The 18,919-nt window shown below is 47.5% G+C and overlaps 2 protein-coding genes across 2 annotated transcripts in view; both read left to right on the forward strand.

Moving 5' to 3' along the window:
* Positions 1–13,937, forward strand: part of LOC134059214 (FERM and PDZ domain-containing protein 1) — a 37,092-nt gene extending 23,155 nt beyond the window's left edge. The window contains 13 exon segments of the mRNA XM_062515669.1: positions 1,231–1,333; positions 1,473–1,518; positions 3,552–3,656; positions 4,499–4,594; positions 4,710–4,835; positions 5,049–5,176; positions 5,411–5,539; positions 6,319–6,442; positions 6,719–6,811; positions 6,944–7,126; positions 7,314–7,458; positions 7,636–8,715; positions 9,442–13,937. Coding sequence (XP_062371653.1) covers positions 1,231–1,333; positions 1,473–1,518; positions 3,552–3,656; positions 4,499–4,594; positions 4,710–4,835; positions 5,049–5,176; positions 5,411–5,539; positions 6,319–6,442; positions 6,719–6,811; positions 6,944–7,126; positions 7,314–7,458; positions 7,636–8,715; positions 9,442–11,999 — 4,916 coding nt within the window. The 3' untranslated portion in view covers positions 12,000–13,937.
* A 1,496-nt stretch (positions 13,938–15,433) lies between these two features.
* Positions 15,434–18,907, forward strand: grhprb (glyoxylate reductase/hydroxypyruvate reductase b). Its single transcript, XM_062517046.1, has 9 exons — positions 15,434–15,678; positions 16,238–16,368; positions 16,487–16,559; positions 16,739–16,855; positions 17,066–17,154; positions 17,293–17,397; positions 17,547–17,682; positions 17,867–17,997; positions 18,122–18,907. The coding sequence occupies exons 1-9, from the start codon at positions 15,521–15,523 to the stop codon at positions 18,241–18,243; spliced, it is 1,062 nt and encodes a 353-aa protein (XP_062373030.1). The 5' UTR covers positions 15,434–15,520; the 3' UTR covers positions 18,244–18,907.
* The last annotated feature ends 12 nt before the right edge of the window (positions 18,908–18,919 follow it).

The raw sequence follows: 18,919 nt of genomic DNA on the forward strand, positions 1-18,919 counted from the left end.
TTTCCAGCCAGAAAAATGGTTATTTTTATTAAAGGGATAGTTCGGGTTTTAAGACACGAAGTTATATGGGTTCCCCGTCAGCAACGTTGTGCATCAGCACTGACTTACCCCGCAACAGCGTCCTGTGAGCCGAGATCCAGCCGGTTTTTGATGCTGAAGAAAGTAGTCCGGCAAGTTTCTGGGGTCACGAAAGTAAAGTGTTTTTCTTCTCAAAACCATATGCGTTCAAAAGAGTGATATATTTGCACCACAAAAACGTTGCAGGAAAAATTCAAACCTCGTTATCACTTACTTATTTTTCGCGATTCCTATCACTGCGCGCTACTGACAGCTGGACAACGTTTTTGTGGTGCAAATATATCACTCTGTTGAACGCATATGGTTTTGAGAAGAAAAACACTTTACTTTCGTGACCCCAGAAACTTGCTGAAGAAAATAGTCCGGCATCAAAAACGATCAAAAACCGGCTGGATCTCGGCTCACAGGACGCTGTCGGGGGGTAAGTCAGTGCTGATGCACAACGTTGCTGACAGGGAACCCATATAACTTTGTGTCTTAAAACCCGAACTATCCCTTTAACTTATAAAGCCTCAAACAGAGGTGAGCAAAAAATGCAACGAAAACTTCTCGATCTCTTCAGGATCTTGAGTCTGGAAGGTGGACGGGCCCTCTTGGCTAATCTCCAGTCCACTCCGCTCTTCAGAATTCCTGGGTACAAATGATCAGACTTGAAAAATGTTTAAACAAACAAATTGCTGCTTTAAACCAAGGAGAAAGGCTTTGTGAGTCGCACAACCACAGCACACACACAATCACACGCACACACACACAATCACACATACAATCACACACAGTCACACACACACACACACACACACACACACACACACACACACACATGCACACGCACACCTTCACACATATAAATGGAGAGAGAGAGATAGGAAGATTCTTTGGCTCTTTCCACAGTCTGCAACTTGGATTGATGCTTTCACTGTTACCGTTTGCTAATGAGCTCTAGGCAAGCCCAGTCACAACCCTTAATGCCATTAAAGTAGCGGAAACACCTTTGTTGAGAACTAAAACCCACGTGGCCTCCTCTTGTCCAAAACAGAGTTGCCAATCAGGTCACAAGTGATGACATTCACTTTTCATGGTCCTGTCTCTGCATAATAAGGTGTACAGTAGGTGAGTGAGGGGCGATGTTGATCTCCTGTGATGTTGTTGTAGGAGGCCCGGCCGATGGGAAACTCATGCCCGGAGATCAGCCTCTCAAAATCAACAATGTGGCAGTTGATGACCTCTCTGCAGAGCAAGCTGCTGACCTCATCAGGTGCGTATGTGCTTCTGTGAATCACATACACAGCTTCGAAATGTCCTGCTATACTCCATGCTTAACATGCTAGACTGAGGTGAGTCAGGGGACCATGATATAGGATTTGCTTGTGAATTTGTATGTGTTTGTCTTGCAGGGAGTATGAGGATACTTTAACAATCACAGTCCTCAGGATTACAGTGGTGAGTACGCACACGCAATACACACACACTCACACACTCACTCACTCACACAAACACACACACACACACACACACACACACACACACACAAAGATGCACCAAAACACATTACAATCAACACATTACACATGTCTGCAATAAGGAAGTGAAGTCTCAAGGTCACCATGAATGGTCGTTGGAGTGGCAGCCCTGGGCTTTGGTTGGCTCTCAGAGGGCTAGTAATGGATCTGTGTGTGGTGGTGCTGTGGCCCTGGCCTGCCTGCTGTGGGCCGCCACACTGTCTCTGTCTAATCGTCTCTCCCAGCCACTCTGCTCTTGTGCTGCTGCACTCTGCTCTATTGTCTTAGTTCAAGGTTGTCCTTCTGTGAGTTACTGTATTATCGACCACCGAAACACCAAAAAATAGAAAAAAAAAATCCTAAATAAGTTAAACATATTTTTGTTTGCCATGCCCTGACCGACCCTGTCAATTTAGAACTGACCCAAATATTTTTTTTTTCCTTTTAGTCCGACCGACTTGCCGGTTTCATTAAGGCCGACTGATTGTTTTTTACTCGTCAAACATCTAATACAAATGTAAAGAAACAATATTAACTATATTTTAGTAAGTATTGTGAATATAAATTGCCGACATACAATGTAGGCTGCTTTCTTTCTTTTAAATAAAAACCTGTGGCGTCATCTATAGTCCTTTTTCCATCAGATTTTCAAGCGCACAAACTCTTAAAACGAATTATCTTTTAGCGACATAAGAAGTGCCAATCACGGTTTTCCATTCAAAAGAACAATTCTAGCGAATCAAAATGATGTCATCAGAGCCCTGTTAATGCACATTTTTCTACTGCGCTAGATGGTTTTCCATCAACAGTTGTAGCGAATAGAACACTTGTAGCGAATTTATCAAAGGTAGCGAATGGTACACTATTGTGAGGTGAACGTCTTTATATGCGCGAGGAAAAATTCAGATTTTAGTGTTAACTTTGTGAACATTCTGAGCAAGCATCACAGTAAGTATATTACATATATCACATCACATTTATATCGATTTAACTCTCATTAAACCACCTCTGGCGAGCGAATTAACTTATCACGACAAACCGACGTTACAGCGATAAGTCATTTTCCGTCAAATGTGTCGAACTAACTTTTGATACGCATCATTTTTAAGCGAATTAACTTTTTATCGTAAAAAGGGCTTATGATTATGTTTACACCATTGGTTTACGCATTTCACACTATGGCCCATCTAAACATGTTTTTTGACAAATATTTCAAATTGTTGAAGGTTGAAGGCACAGACCGAAGACCAAGTCAATGACGTCACAATATGCACATTTATTTAAATTCATACCTATGTAATCACCATGACCAAATTTTTTTTCCTTTGAATCTTGGCTATTACTACAGACAAAAATATTTTTTAAGGATGGTCTAACTACCTGAACCATGGCACCGAGGATGACAAAAGTTGGTAAAAAAAAAAAAGAAAATGCAATGTCGTACTGCTTTAATCACCCCCACCTTCAGTTGAGAAGATGTTCTGATCTGCACCAAATTTCATGTGTAAATGTCATCCTATGGGGGTAGATGTGAACACACACACACTGTTAAAAGGTAGTATGTCGAGGTTCTTAAGAGTTGACACAAAGAGGCAATATGCAGTCGTTTTACAATTTATTAGTAGTCCCAGTGCAGTGAGCGATTTCAACAGGACTGTATGTGTGCACCTATCTGTTAATACACAAACAACTAAACACAGCATCAGAAATTAACAAGGAATAGCCTACAGAACTGGTCATATTTTATACTACTAGTTATTGAGTGTGGTAAGTGTGGTTATCATTATGTTAATCATTATCTGGCTGTAGAAATTATGACATTCTAGATGTTTCTTACTGATCCACTTCACATCCAAGATGTGATTAATGTTGTGGTTAATGTTGCTTCATCTGCTACATTCAGTGCAGTATGGACTTTCTCAAGGATTTCCACTTGTCCTTAATCCATCTTAATCTACTGCATGTTAATTGCAGGGACCAAAGTCATCGTTTATAACTCCGGAGAAGAGAGCCCAGCTGAGGTCCAACCCAGTGAAGGTGCGCTTTGCAGAGGAGGTGGTGGTCAACGGCCACTCTCAGGTGGGTTTCTGCCCGTCATCCCCACTGATGGTGGGAGTCTTTTCCAGCTCAAGCATCACCTCCTGGCTCATATGATAGCTGTGTCTGATTCAGTCAGCAGACATGGGAAATACTTCATACGTCTTTAATATGTTTTCAATCTTTGACATTTTTTGTTCTTGGGGGTAGGATGTGGATTTAAATGGAAGTCTAATGATATACCCAGTCTGATTTCACAGACTTGAATTTTAGTATGAAAAATAGTCTCACAACATGAATATTCCCATGCATGCCACTGGAAATCACAAGCACATCCTTCAGCCATATTTCCATATACTTTAAAGCCTCACCCTTTACATGGATCTGTTTATTGATCTTAATGTCTACCTTGGTGCCACTCAGACATAATCTGATTCATCTAGGAAGTATATCTATACTTCCTGCCATGTCTAAATATCCCTTTGTACCTGAAAGCGCTTCTCCCCTTGATCTGTCCATTTAGAGCACAGTAGCACAATGAGTAATAGACATAGAGCTGTAGATGGGATAGAATGAGAATAAAATGATAGAGGGATATGTAGAGATGAGAGAGAGAGAAACTAGTGTGTGTGTGTGTGTGTGTGTGTGTGTGTGAGAGAGAGAGAGAGAGAGACAGAGTGTGAGTATGTGTGTGTTGAATAGAGACACTGATTGCAGATAAAAGGACCCTCATTAACCTTACGTCTCCGTTATAATTGAACTCTGGTGTGGATAGGAGAGCGCAGTACATACACAGACACAAAGGTCTAAAACTTTGGTTTTTAAATTAGCTTGAGTACTGATTGCTTCTTAACATGCAATCCTCTTTGCCTCTGCATTTCTAGGGCAACTCCTTGCTTTTCTTGCCAAATGTTCTGAAGGTTTACCTGGAGAACGGCCAGACAAAGGCCTTCAAGTTTGAGCCCAAGACCAGAGTCAAGGTATCTACTGTCGACTGATGTGATGTCCATACTGTAGCTCCATAATACAGTTGTTCAGTGATGTACGTAGGTATTGTTCAGCTCAGTTGTTGATAATTGTCCTGAATGTGGCCAGGACATTGTGATGACTCTAAAGGAGAAGCTGTCAATCACTCGCATTGAGCACTTCTCCTTGCTGCTGGAGCAACAATACAGCATCACCAAACTACTGCTGCTCCACGAGGATGAGCTCATACAGCAGGTAGGGCCCCACACACAAGGATCATATCAAATGGACCTTCTCACATGAGGCTCTCTTTCACACACACACACACACACACACACACACACACACACACACACACACACACACACACACGTAACACACACATCCTGTCAATGAGCCAGTCCTTGGGCATACTCTACGGATGCAATGTGTTCCAATAAGAGTGTGTGGTGGCTTGTGTTTCTGTAGGTGGTGGAGAAGAAGGAGACTCATGACTATAGGTGTTTGTTCAGAGTTTGTTTCATGCCCAGAGACCCCCAGGACCTCCTGGATGAAGACCAAGTGGCCTTTGAATACCTCTACCTACAGGTGTGTGTGTGGGTATGTGTGTGTGTGTGTCTGTGTGTGGGGCAGGGGGGTTGTCTGTTGTAGCTCAAACCAATAGAGCCAAAATGAAACCAGCACTGTTTGTCAACAGTATGTTAAATATAATATATTGGACCTCTTAACACTCTGAATGTGTCTGTATATTGTTTGTGGTTTGTCTATATGTGTGCGTGTGTGTGTGCGTGCATGTGTGTGTGTGTGTGTGTGTGTGTGTAGTGTGTGAGCGATGTGTTGCAGGAGAGGTTTGCAGTGGAGATGAAGTGCAACACTGCTCTCCGACTGGCAGCACTGCACATACAGGAGAGACTGGCTAGCACTGGACAATCCCCCAAAACACACCTGAAGACCATTACGTGAGAGCACGCACACACACACACACACACACACACACACACACACTAATTGAATTCGAAACACTTTTGCTATGTTTGCACCTCTCATTTACACTACTCCGGGATTTTCAAGCTCTTGTAATGGAATGACTTGAAAGCGCTGTCTGCCTGGTTTTCATTTGAAAACTCTGAATTGACATTTATGAACAGCAAAATCACATCACATCTGAAAATGATGACGAACAAATCCATGTTCACTTCCTGATTGGACCATGTGTTCACTTTCTGATTGGTCCATGTGAGTGATGCCTGCCAGTGGTGAATGCAACATGGAGACTGTTTTACTGTAAAACGAAACAGGATAGCGCGGATGTAAACACACACACACAAACAAACAAACAAACATACACATGTGTTTCTGTGTTGAATTATGCTCATTATGAATGTGCTGTGGGTTGTGTGTCAATAATCTATTGTCTGTTTGATGTCGCTGTGTTGTGCTGTGCTGTGCTGTGCTGTACTGTACTGTGCTGTGCTGTGCTGTGCTGTGCTGTGCTGTGGTGTGTTGTGTTGTGTTGTGTTGTGCTGTGCTGTGCTGTGCTGTGCTGTGTTGTGTTGTGTTGTGTTGTGCTGTGCTGTGCTGTGCTGTGCTGTGCTGTGCTGTGCTGTGCTGTGTTGTGTTGTGCTGTGCTGTGCTGTGCTGTGCTGTGTTGTGTTGTGTTGTGTTGTGTTGTGCTGTGCTGTGCTGTGCTGTGCTGTGCTGTGCTGTGCTGTGGTGAACTGGGTTGGTGTGTGGACAGGAGGGAGTGGGGCATTGAGAGTTTTGTCTCCAACACTCTGCTGAAGAACATGAGGGAGAAGGACCTGAGGAAGGCCATCAGTTACCACATGAAGAAGTGCATCTACCTGGAGCCCAAACAAAAGGTGACAAACAGAGACGTGACAGAAATGTTGACTTTGAAAGAAAACACATCAGTGATGTCCCCACAGGCTACAACTCCCTGTGTGCTAGAAACAAGTGTGCAATGTTCTTTTAACCGCTTTCCCAGTGTTTATGCATTGTTATTTCTGTACTCAGATAGACTTCAAGCACAATATTCACTGCCCCCATGAACATTGCTTGTGCAAGTGGAGAGTATTTTTCCACTGTGGGTCCAGTCTTGTAAAGCCCTGTGATTTCTGTTCCCACTACCCTTCTAGCTGATCTCCATCAACCAGGCCAGGCTGAACTACCTGTACGAGATGTCAGAGCTCAGATCTTACGGAGGGAAGTCTTTCAGTGCCACGATGTTGGTGAGAGCTGGATTCTTCATGTACTGCTTTCAGTGCAAGTCATATTCAAAATGGCTGAGATTTTGTTGGTCAGCACAGGAATCAAAGTCTGTGAATGTGTCATGTTACCACAACGATGGTGTCCCTCCCCAGCTACAGGACAGAGAGTCGATGGTCAGCCTTCTGGTGGGGCTCCAGTACGGCGTGAGCCAGGTGGTCAACCACAAGCTGAGTGTCATCAACACACTGACCGAGTTCAGCAGCATCACCAGAGTGGAGCTCATCCCTGAGTCAGAGCGGGTCAGCCTGGTGAAGATCTATCTGCAGGACATCAAGGTAGCACGCACGCACACACACACACACACACACACACACACACACCAACACACACGCACACACACACACACACACACACAGATACACACACATACACACCAATGCAGTTGCAGTTGCACAGACACATCCACACACACTCTCAGCAGTGTAGTTGAGCAGATGTTTAGTGGATGTGTTTTGTCTGTAGCCCATTACACTTCTGCTGGAGTCGGTGGCAGCCAAAGACTTGTCTTGTCTGGTGGCCGGATATTGCAGAGCTCTGGTCAACCCCAATATCTGTGTGTTTCCGTGGAATGCCCATCGCAAGAGCCCTCGCATATCAACAGAGGAAGGTACATATTGAACACACACACACAAATACACAAGCCATATTAACACAGAGACATGAATCACCGCTGGATGTATAATTCTGCACCCTCATATGCACATACATCCTTATACTTGCCTACACCTCCCTAGCTGTATGTCTATCTGTGTGTGTGTGTGTGTGTGTGTGTGTGTGTGTGTAGGTTACGTGTCTCATTGTGGAAGTGATTCTGATGATTCGGACACTGACGTGGACGCTTTGCTGGCCCACGTGGCCAGTGCCACTCGGAGCAGCAAGCAGACAGCAGATGGGTCCAGCTCAGAGCAGACGGCTAGCCAAGAGGGAGGAGAGGAGGAGGAGGAGACCAGCCAGAGCCCACAGCAGGAGGAGACAGAGGAGCACACAGAGCAAGAGGGGGCGGGAGGGGAGGCGCTGGACATGGAGACAGAGGCCACAGAGGAGGTGTGTGAGGAGGTGAAGGAGGAGAGGACTAGAGGAGCAGTGGGGGACGCAGAGGGGGCTGATGGGGAAGCGCAGGCCATGGAGGTGGAGGGTGGGGGCCAGGGCCAGGCGGAGGGGGGCAGAGGAGAGGACCAGCGCTGCTACATCATGCTGGAGGAGCCCCCCTCTGAGGCGTCCGACTCCGGCCGCACAGACTCCCGCTTCCTGGCCAGCCTGTCCAGCGACTCCATGGACGCTCTGGAGGAGGACGACCTGCTGACCCTCTGCTCCACCCTTCGGCCGTGCCACCTCAGCGTAGGCCACGCCCACAACAACCCGCCACTGTCCCCACGGACACCGCACACTGCCACAGACCTCTACAGCGCGGGCGAGGGCGACCCCTTCCTGTGTTACGCCGCACTGTCCAACATGGTCGACTGTCTGCCCAGCCCTCCGGAGGCCAGCGAAGACGAGGAGGAGGAGGAGCGGAGCCTGAGGGAGAGAGGCGCAGACCTCTCCAAACGAACGCCCTTATCTGCACAAGGGGGCTGCGTGTTCACCTTCGAGCAGTGTGACGCACGCCACTACTACAACATCTGCTCCAACGTCACTCCTGACAGCGCCAGGAGTCTGCCGCGAGCCCTACCCGACAGCCCGGAGGAAGAAGAGGAGAAGGAGGAGGAGGAGGAGGAGGAGGAAGAGGAGGTGGTGGAGATGGAGCCTGTGCCCATCCTCCAGCCTCCGCCGGGCTTCGGAGACAGCAGCTCCGATGACGAGTTCTTTGATGCGCAGGAGAGACTCACCTCCCCAGAACAGCCATCGTCCGCCAACATGACCAGAGGTGAGCTCACACACTGGACACTAGCTTACACACTGGACACTTTTAATGACCAGAGGTGAGCTCACATACTGTACTGGACACTAGCTCACACACTGCACACTTTTAATGACCAGAGGTGAGCTCACACACTGCACACTAGCTCACACACTGGACACTTTTAATGACCAGAGGTGAGCTCACATACTGGACACTAGTAATGACCAGAGGTGAGCTCACACACTGGACATTAGTAATGACCTTCTGGTTTCTGCACAGTGAAAGACCATGGGCAGGATCATAGAAAGCATTTAAGGGAATGAAATATGGCCCTCTACATGTTAGGCTTAAGTGATGACTTATGAATCAGTTGTTGTTGCCTTATATACAAAAGCATTGTAAAATGAAGTAATAAGTGGTATGCGTGTAATTTGCATTAGTCAGTTAGTGTCACACTGAATGTTGATGATGTCACATCACACAACTATTTGCACAACTATTAATGTGGTCTATTCACACAGTGGAGGCTGTCACTTACCATTGGCAAAAGTATGAGGTGTGCTGGAGGCTTGCACAGGGAGGACTAAAATAATACTACTACTGTATACTACTATATAACTATATACTATAAATAACTACATTGATTTATATGTGATTGATGAATTGAAATACACTGATACAGTATTTCCTTTGCATGAGGTATTCCCCAACATTTGCAATGGAATTCTAATAATAGTTTGTGTTGAACAGAGAATTCGACAGAATCCAGCGCCATGAAGCGCACCCTGAGCCTCAGTGACATCGGCATCTGTGTCAACCAATCGGGCCGAGAGGAGGGAGGGGAGTGGAGCGAGGAGGCTGAGCAGGAGGACAGAGACAGCGCCCTCTCCTGGACCAGGAGGAAGTCTGGGAAGCAGCGGCGCTCCTATCTGGAGACAGACTACACGTCCCTGGTGTCCTACCCTGAACAGAACCACCGGCCCAGGAACCACTACGATGCCCTGATCTCAGCCAGCGGCCAGGAGCCAGCAGAGGACCTGAGCCAGACGCCCTGTCCCACCGTGTCCCCTCTGACCAGCACCGAGGCCGAGCCCGCTCAGCTGGAGAACAAGCCCCTGAGTAGCTTCTGCAGCCGGCCACTGACCACTGAGCCGCGAGGTCAGCACCGCCGGCACCTGTCTGCTCAGGTGGAGATGGAGGTGGAGCCGGACGCCATGGAGACCAAAGCCGTCACCGAGCTGCTGGCGTCCTCCATCAGTGCCGTGAGGCGGAGCGCCACCCTCCCGGCGGCAGACCTGAGGGCCAGCAGGAGAGGCGAGGTGGCGTCGGCCGAGGGTTTGCTGGACAGGTTGTCGGAGGGGGCGTTCGCCGGCCACCTCTTCTTCAGGCGGAGCGCTGAGGTTCCCTCAGAGGCGCGGGACGGGGAGGGGGAGGGGGAGGGGGAGGGGGCGGGCCGATGCTCTTCGCCCAGGCCTCGCTCCTTCACCGTGGGGCACGTGGACTCCCCCAGCACCCGCCACTCACCCGTCATCCCCTCCATATCCTACACCCCCAGCCCTGATGAGGAGGAGGAGGAGGGCGAGGGGTCCATTGGGGAAGCAGCTCGGGTCAGCCATAGCCCCAGCCTGTCCGAAGCCTTCAGGAGGGGGCTATCAGTGAGCCGAGAGAGCCTGACTCACGCTGGAGAAGCAGACGAGCTGGACAGTGACTGCTCTTTTCAGGAGCCGCCCAAGTCCTCCGTGGAGCTCACCTCCAGCTTCCTGTTGAGCCCCTGCTCCTCGGGCAGCATGATCGGTCGCTTGTCGGCGTCCACCCTGCGGGGCAAGATCCAGAGCCTGCCCCTCTACCTGTCCCGCTCGCAGGAGGCCCTGAGCGAGAAAAGCCCGGACAGCAACGGCACCCCCCAGAGGAGGAGGTTCTCCGAGGCCAGCCGCTGCAGGAGAGCGGAGCGCTCGCCATGCACACAGCTGGGCCGAGAGGAAGGCGCTCCACCGGTCACAGAGGTCAAAGTGGTGACCATAGTGTCCGAGGAGGTGACAGAGGTGATCGAGGAGATGGTGGAGGTCAGCCACCGCAGTCCAGGGGTCCAACAGCACGCCGAGACGAAAGTGGACTTGCCCACGAGCTCAGAGCGGGAAGCCAACTCTGCCACCAAGGCTGAGCAGCCGGTCAGTTCAGGTCCGCCCTCAGTGGTGGTGACCACGCAGAACCTGCCCAACACAGGCCCCCACATGGGCAACCACACACACACACACGCACACCCTGGCCTCACGGGCTGCGGCCTCTTCAGAAACTGTGAGTCCCAGCCCACAGACACCCAGCCCCAGCCCCTGCCCAGTCCGTGCCCCCACGGGAAACCCGAGCTGGGCTGCCGCAGTGCGCTGGCTCTGGGCTGTGAGGTGCTGCTGGACACGGCCCAGGCCCCTCTGGAGGTGTGCGACTGCCAGGCCGTCTACACCAACTGCTTCAGCGGGGTGTTGGACGGGGGCAGCTTCGACGATGAGCTGACCGTCTACGAGTTCTCCTGCCGTACCAAGCCGGACACTCTCGTGGTCAGTCCTGTGTCAGCCATCCCTCAACCACTGTCATCCTCCCCATTCTCCCCCTCTTCCTCCTCTTCTTCTTCCTCTCCTCTTCCCTCGTTCCCCTGCCCACTTCTGCCCCCCTCCTCCTCCACGGAGCTCAGTCCTCTCCTCCTCTCCCCTTTGGAGCCTGTCAACTGCTTCCTGTCTGACCCAGAGGAGGAGGCCATCGCTACGTTGCTGGCTCGCCGCTACCCGTCGCCCCCCGCGGGCTTCGCCGCGCTGCAGCGGGACATCGAGACGCTCCTCTCGGTGCTGGCGGGCGCCGCCAAGTCTCCGCACGAGCGCGAGAGCCTGGAGCACCAGCGGGACTCGTGCGCGGCCCACTTCTCGGAGAACAAGCGGCGGCTGCACGAGGAGGCGCGGGGGCTGCTGGCGGGATGCCAGCGCGTGGTGCGTGCGGGCCAGACGGCCGAGGAGACCCTGCGGGCGCTGGCGCTCAGCTTCCGCGCGCTGGTGCAGCTGGCCTCCGTCTGCCTGTGCTTCTCCAGCTGCCCGCGCTGCCGCCAGCGGCACGGCCAAGCGCTGGCGGGGCTGGCGGACGTGGCGCGGACCTACCGGGAGTTCGCCCGCACCGCAGAGTGTGTGGGCAGCGCGGCAGCGGCCACGGGCAAGCGCAGCAGCTGCCACGACCTCAGCATCAAGCTGCTGGCGCGCCAGTGCACCGCCCTCACCACCTCCGTCTTCTGCCTCACGCAGCTCTTCCGCACGCTTACCACACTCTGACCTTTGACCCTACAGTCTGAGCTGCCCTCTGCCGCCTCCCATCTCCACTCAAAGTCCATGAGCAGAGCAAAGCCCTCTCAGTGGCCATGCCATCCACGCCTGTGGCGGGGCCCTCACTCTATGGACAAGCACTTCCAGTCAACAGTGCTGCAGCAAAAGCAAGATTTTTCTGAGGGTGAGGAATGAGAGTGTTTGAAAACTCTTGTTCTTCAGGAGGGTAGGGGTCTAGCTGGGCTTCTGAACGCTGGCTTTCAGTATTGGCGACGTGGAACACAGGAGGGGATGGTTCCTCTTGAGCTTGTAGGTGAAGGGGAAGGTGCAGGAGCCCACTCTTCCTCCCAATGATTTCCTGCCTAGAGACTATAGTGAATGTGCTTTACACCTGTTGTGCCCAAGCACAGGTTTACAAACAGTGAGCATGAATACACACACACACACACACACACACACACACACACACACACACACACACACACACACACACACACACACACACACACACACACACACACACCAAAGACAGGTCAAATGCATGGCTACCAAGCAGGCCATGAGTGCAGTATTACACACTCAGTGACAATGACAACTGAAAGCATACAGTACCTGCTCGTCCTAGAATATTCATGTGTATGTGTTAGTTCTCATATTCGAATGTATTCATTTATTCATGAGTTTGCTTCACAGAGATTACATTCCCAGTCTCATCAACAACTATTGTTCTGTGAACAGATGCTGAGAGATGCACTGATGCTTTGGGCCATTCCAAACACACATTTGTAAGCATAATTAGAAACACAAACACATACTTATCGTAATGAGTACATTTTGATTATGATTTTATTTTTCATATGGTTCTGAACACAAGTATGAATAACTGTTTACAACTGTTTATCTAAACTTTGTGTAATTTTGTTATTTATACTGGAATAATGGTACCAAAGGTCATGGTTGGGTTTGTGTAAATACAGTATTACCTGGAGGCAGACTGAAGCATACCCACTGAAAATGGATTGTGTTTGATTCAAGTCCACGTGATGCAGAATCATTTCAGTTGTGCTTCACTATGGAAATGGAGGCCGAACCGTGGGAAGTCCCTGAGTTATGTAATGTGCATCTATCATATGAAAGGGCTCAGGTCTCAGAGAGATGGTTCACCTGGTCAGGAAACTGGAAAACACCATTGATGGTATTTCATTTATGTATTTAATTTTATGGGTATCAATGGAAAATGTGTTCCCAACACTGACAGAGCACATTATAAACATTCAGTTTTTGAATCATTTACATAAGAACACCTTTGACTGCCTTCACCCAAAAAGCCACTGCCCACCAAAAACAAGACACTGATCCTATCACCTGCCACTGTCCATCTCTCTCTCTCTCTCTCTCTCTCTCTCTCTCTCTCTCTCCCTCACACACACACACACACACACACACACACACACACACATACACACACTCTCTCTTTCTTTCTCTCTCTCCTTCTCTCTCTCACACACACTCTCTCTTTCTCTCTCTCTCCTTCTCTCTCTCTCCTTCTCTCTCTCTCCCTCTCTCTCTCTCTCTCTCTGCATGCCCATCAAAGCTGCTGGAGGTACTACAACAGTGTTAAACAGGAAGATTAGAGACACCAAACCCACCCTGCTGGTGGACATGAACCAGTGCTGCTTTGAGAGAACTATGTTTGTATTTCAACTGCATCACTTCCCTGGGGTGACATAACTAACACTGCTTGAGTATGTTCAGTATATTTATGTTATTTCAATACAGGCAAGGCTGAGCAGCTGTACACAGAATTGTTATCAGGCATGTGGGAAAGCCATGTAATATCTGCAGTGTTGTCTCCTTGAGTGTGTATGAATGAACGGATGGATGTATGGATGAGGAGCAGTTAACGCTTGACGATGGTATACTCACACTATTAAAAGAACTTTTGGATGAGTTGTCTGCAGATGAGTGGTGCCTTGTCTATTAACCCATGCACAATACGTAGTTTAAAACACCAGAGGCCTGATCATCCTGGCAGTCATAACTGTATCAGCCCTGCTCTGTTGTCAGTGCTCTCTGGTGGTAAAAGGAGGATATTGCATCTTCACAGCCTACTGTATATGGTAGCCTATGATAGGCTTCTCTTCTCGTCATGTGGTTACACATGTATTTTCAGAGCACAGTTTTACAAAATGTTGAAACACTGAAACACTTTTATAATCTCTCTTTCCCTCCCTGACACACAGAGAGAGAGAGAGAGAGCTAGAGACATGAGAGTATCCTGTTTTCAATGAGACAGATGCCCTTCTGTTACAAAGTTCACCAGTCATACTGAAGGCAAATATTTACCAAAGCCTATATGAGTAAATTTAAAGTGCATTAGTTGAGTAGAGAAATGTTTTGCAGTGACAATATGGTTGGAAAATATAGGAAGCTCATCCATGATGCTTATACACTGCATTGAGATTTCCCATATGAATTTATAATTGTTGTGGTTACTATGGTAATTTATGTTTATCATATGATAAACATAAATTGAGTTTATCACACAATTCCCTCAGCTCTATACCGAAATAGAGCTATAGAAATTAAATTTCTATAGAAATTAAAAGGTTATGATCAGAACTTGTCAACATTAAAGTGTCATATCTCTGAACAATGCCATACTCCAGAGTCTCAACACAGGACAGAATGGGCTGAACTCTGTCTCTGACTGATATGGTTTCTGATATGAGGATTGTCTTGATTGGTTGATTAGTCATTTGTGCTGAGAGTGTGGAGACAATTATATGTTGGACACAAACACACCAAAATCCAAATGAAAGGTTTGGCCACCCACTGAGTGGCCTATTATAGCTTTGTAAAGCATTAGTTGCATACATTTCTATTTACTTGTTTATTTATTTGTTTAGGCTATTTGATAGGAAGACAAACAGACAAATAAACCGAATTGGTGCTAATTTTCATCTGTTGGCCCTAGCCAGTTCTTTAAAGGGCAGCATAGAATAAAACAATTGACAAAAAGGAAACAATTTAAAAATAAAAACAGTACAAGTGACCAGGCAAGCTGTGCACTCTGGTACCCAGACCAAAGATACCAATCAGACAAGACAGTATCTACACATTACACAAGACAAACAGCGATGACTACACATTGACTACAAATGGCTGGACATTCCAAAATATGACCCACATAAAGCTACACCAGATGTTAGGTGAATAGTGTTAGGCTACCTCAAAAAAAAATTCCAACTTGACACCTTAAATTCATCTCCATGTGGTGAACAACTGAAGGCTATGAACGACAAAAAAATCATTACTGGCCACCCACCCCGACCCTCCCTGCGCTCATATTGGCTAAAGAGAGCGACCCCTCAGTACCTCCCCGCTGGCCGACGGCCAAAGTCAACTCACAAACTTTCTCCTGACGGTCAAGTGTCGAAGTCCCTCTCATCTCTCAGCGGATCCTCCGCTCCCTTTCGTTCAGCTATCAACCCACCACGCACTGTAACAGGATTTCATACCGTTAAGCGATGTGGTCGAGTCGAGTTGCCGTTCAGCGGTTGCAGAGGATTGCGGCTGCTCAGCTAACCGTCAGCACCATGCACCGGGCGCAGTCTACACTCCCACGCGTATATGTCACACGCAGCATGCCGCCAGACGGACTGGACATTCTTAGAAAGTCTGGACAGTAAGTCTGATGACTGTATAATAATTGTATCAGCTGATGATTTAGTTCACACACTATATTATGGAAACTCAATGAATATTCCAATCAAATGGTCTGCATTGTTTGGCCAGTGGGTGAGTAGGCCTACTGTAGGCTAAACCTGTTCATGTTATTCAATGAAGGAAAAATGTATTTCTATGTCTTTGCTCTATGTTGAACATGTTTTTGAGTTTTTAGAATGAGATCTTTGATCAGCAGTAGAGGCTTGATGTTTATTTTGTTATCTTGCTGGTCATGTTTCCTCTTGATTAGGGTCTCATTTTTTAAGTGTCTGTGCATAGTGTCCCCTTAGTTTTTACCTTTATAAACCATTATTTAAACTCCTACAGTCACTGTCCTGTAGCCTTTTTCTTTTTTCTTTGCATGCCTTGGCCCTTAGGTCTTTCATTTGTTCATTGAGCTCTAAGGACTTTATTGTGAAGCACTCAGCTGTCTGTAGGTGCTGTAGAAATAACAATTGACTTGACTTGTTTGGGCTCTGTCCCACCTGCCTCCCCCTCACCCCTCCTGCTCATGACAGGGTGCAGTTTGAGATGTGGGACTCGGACGATCCTGTGCCCCGAGCGGAGCTTTTGAAGAGGGTCAAAGGAGTGGATGGCCTCTTTTGCGTGCTGACAGAGAAGATAGACGCTGACCTTCTGGATGCAGCTGGTGTGTATGTGTGTGTGTGTGTGTGTGTGTGTGTGTGTGTGTGTGTGTGTGTGTGTGCATGTGTGTGCATGTGTGTGCAATGGACTCCTCTTACACAGCGTTTGTGTCCTAACTGTAGGTCCAAATCTGAGGGTGGTAAGCACTATGTCAGTAGGATATGATCATCTCTCTCTAGATGAGCTCAAAAAAAGGTCAGTAATATTCCTCATTCAAATAACATTGTCTGCCTCAGAAACGGCAAAATGTTAACATTAATGTATGCATGTGTGTGTGTGTGTGTGTGTGTGTGTGTGTGTGTGTGTGTGTGTGTGTGTGTGTGTGTGTGTGTGTGTGTGTGTGTGTGTGTGTGTGTGTGTGTGTGTGTGTATAGGGGGATCCGTGTGGGCTACACTCCAGATGTGCTGACCGATGCTGTGGCTGAACTTACTGTTGCTCTGCTGCTATGTACATCCAGACGCCTGGTTGAAGCAACACACGAAGCCAAAACGTACAATTCAGTACTTTCACATGCATGCAAACAGACACACAAACCAGTAGATTTTATGGAAGAAATTAAGTATCTCTCTCTCTCTCTCTCTCTCTCTCTCTCTCTCTCCCTCTCTCTCTCTCTCTCTCTCTCTCTCTCTCTCCCTCTCTCTCTCTCTCTCTCTCTCTCTCTCTCTCTCTCTCTCTCTCTCTGTGGTTGTGATGTATGCAGGGGAGGCTGGGGTACCTGGAGAACACTATGGCTGTGTGGGTATGAACTGGCTAACAGCACTGTTGGAATAATGGGACTAGGAAGAATTGGTGAGAGATGTCAGTGATGTCAGTCATCTAGTTGGGAATGTCTGGGTTATTGTTTGTCAGTTTATGACAGATTACTATTGTTTGCTCTCTGTCGTGCTTTTTTTCTCTGTCTGTCTGTCTGTCTGTCTCTGCAAACAGGACTGGCCATTGCTGAGAGACTTAAGCCCTTTAAAGTGAAGAAATTCATCTATTCAGATGTGACTCCCAGGCCTGAGCTGGCAAATCAGATTCAGGCAGAATATGGTGAATTTGATATTGTCATTCAAACATGATTGCCACTCTGACACATCACACACAGACACGTGTTAATGCTCTTCCACATGCTCAATCACAAACAAACACAAGAGTGAGAGTTTGTTTACATTTGTTTCTGTGAATGTGCCTGCGTCTAGTCTCTATGGACGAGTTGGCCAAACAGTCGGACTTCCTGGCGGTGTGCTGTGCACTGACACCAGAGACTCAGGGCATCTGTAATAAAGAGCTCTTCTCCAAGATGAAGGACACCTCCATCTTCATCAACACAAGCAGGTACATAAAGTGCACATCACATCAGGTGATTAAGCTTATCTTAGAATGGCCACTGCAGAATGTGTCCTTCTAAGTTGTTGTTGTTACTGTGTATGTGTGTGTGTGTGTGTGTGTGTGTGTGTGTGTGTGTGTGTGTGTGTGTGTGTGTGTGTGTGTGTGTGTGTGTGTGTGTGTGTGTATGTAGGGGTGGTGTAGTGAATCAAGAAGATCTGTATGAGGCTCTGTCCACTGGACAGATTGCTGCTGCCGGATTGGATGTCACTGTGCCTGAGCCCCTCCCCACCAGCCACCCACTCTTCACCCTGAAAAACTGTGGTAAATTCTGTGGCTCTATGACAAAATGATGTATCACAGACAAATCATGATAATTTGTTAGGCTTTGGAATCTAATTCATTATTTCACGGTGTTGATGTTTTATTTTATTATTATTTTCTTTAGTGATTCTGCCCCACGTTGCCAGTGCCTCCTTCACCACACGGAATGCCATGTCATCCCTGGCAGCCAATAATCTGCTAGCTGGTTTGAGAGGGGATCCAATGGAAAAGGAGCTTCAACTGTAATCCATACCTGCATATTGTATATTAAAATAGACCACGTGCCTTTTAAGATATTGGGTTAATGATACCAGAGAAAGATTATTGATATTTAAACTCAACAGTCAGAAAATAGTCCCTTCAGTGTGATTGTGATAGTGAAATAGCACCACCTGTTTATGAGTAGCTGCAATAGCGTTGTGTGAGTGGGTGTACATTCATTCTGTCTGTTTTCAGTTTATGGACACAGGGCTGTGTTTTTGTTGTTGTTGTTGTTGTTGTTTTGTTTCAGTGTGCACACACAATGGACCGCTATAGCGAATTCTGAGGACATATTTACTGAATGTGGTAAAAATGTGTATGGGCTTAGAATAGTTTATTATTACTTTAAGGGAACCTTAGTGCTCAGAGACGCCACTTCTCTTCAAACTGCAGTCTGTTACTGTACTTTTGAAATTCACCTGTAAATAATGTTTTTGGACTGCACTGGACCATGGGAGCCGTCTTCTGCTAATTTTATAAATGAAGTTTGAGTGGCCTTCTACTACATATGGCATTAAATCATTGCTGACTATTCCTTTAAGTATTGCTGATTTTTAAATGTGATATGTCAATTTTAGGGCTGGGGCATATGACATCATCATTAATAAAGAATGAGTATTTGTAGGTGACAAACACTCAAGTACTAGGACATTTTGTAAGG

The sequence above is a fragment of the Sardina pilchardus genome, chromosome 2 (genome assembly GCF_963854185.1).
Source record: "Sardina pilchardus chromosome 2, fSarPil1.1, whole genome shotgun sequence".
Classification (NCBI taxonomy): Eukaryota; Metazoa; Chordata; class Actinopteri; order Clupeiformes; family Clupeidae; genus Sardina; species Sardina pilchardus.

Bases quoted from the DNA above. Each gene is read 5' to 3' on its own strand.
- grhprb (XM_062517046.1), top strand. From the start codon at position 15,521: ATGTGGTCGAGTCGAGTTGCCGTTCAGCGGTTGCAGAGGATTGCGGCT. The intron at 17,155-17,292 runs GTGAGAGATGTC...CTCTGCAAACAG, and splicing joins AATGGGACTAGGAAGAATTG to GACTGGCCATTGCTGAGAGA. The intron at 17,998-18,121 runs GTAAATTCTGTG...TATTTTCTTTAG, and splicing joins CTTCACCCTGAAAAACTGTG to TGATTCTGCCCCACGTTGCC.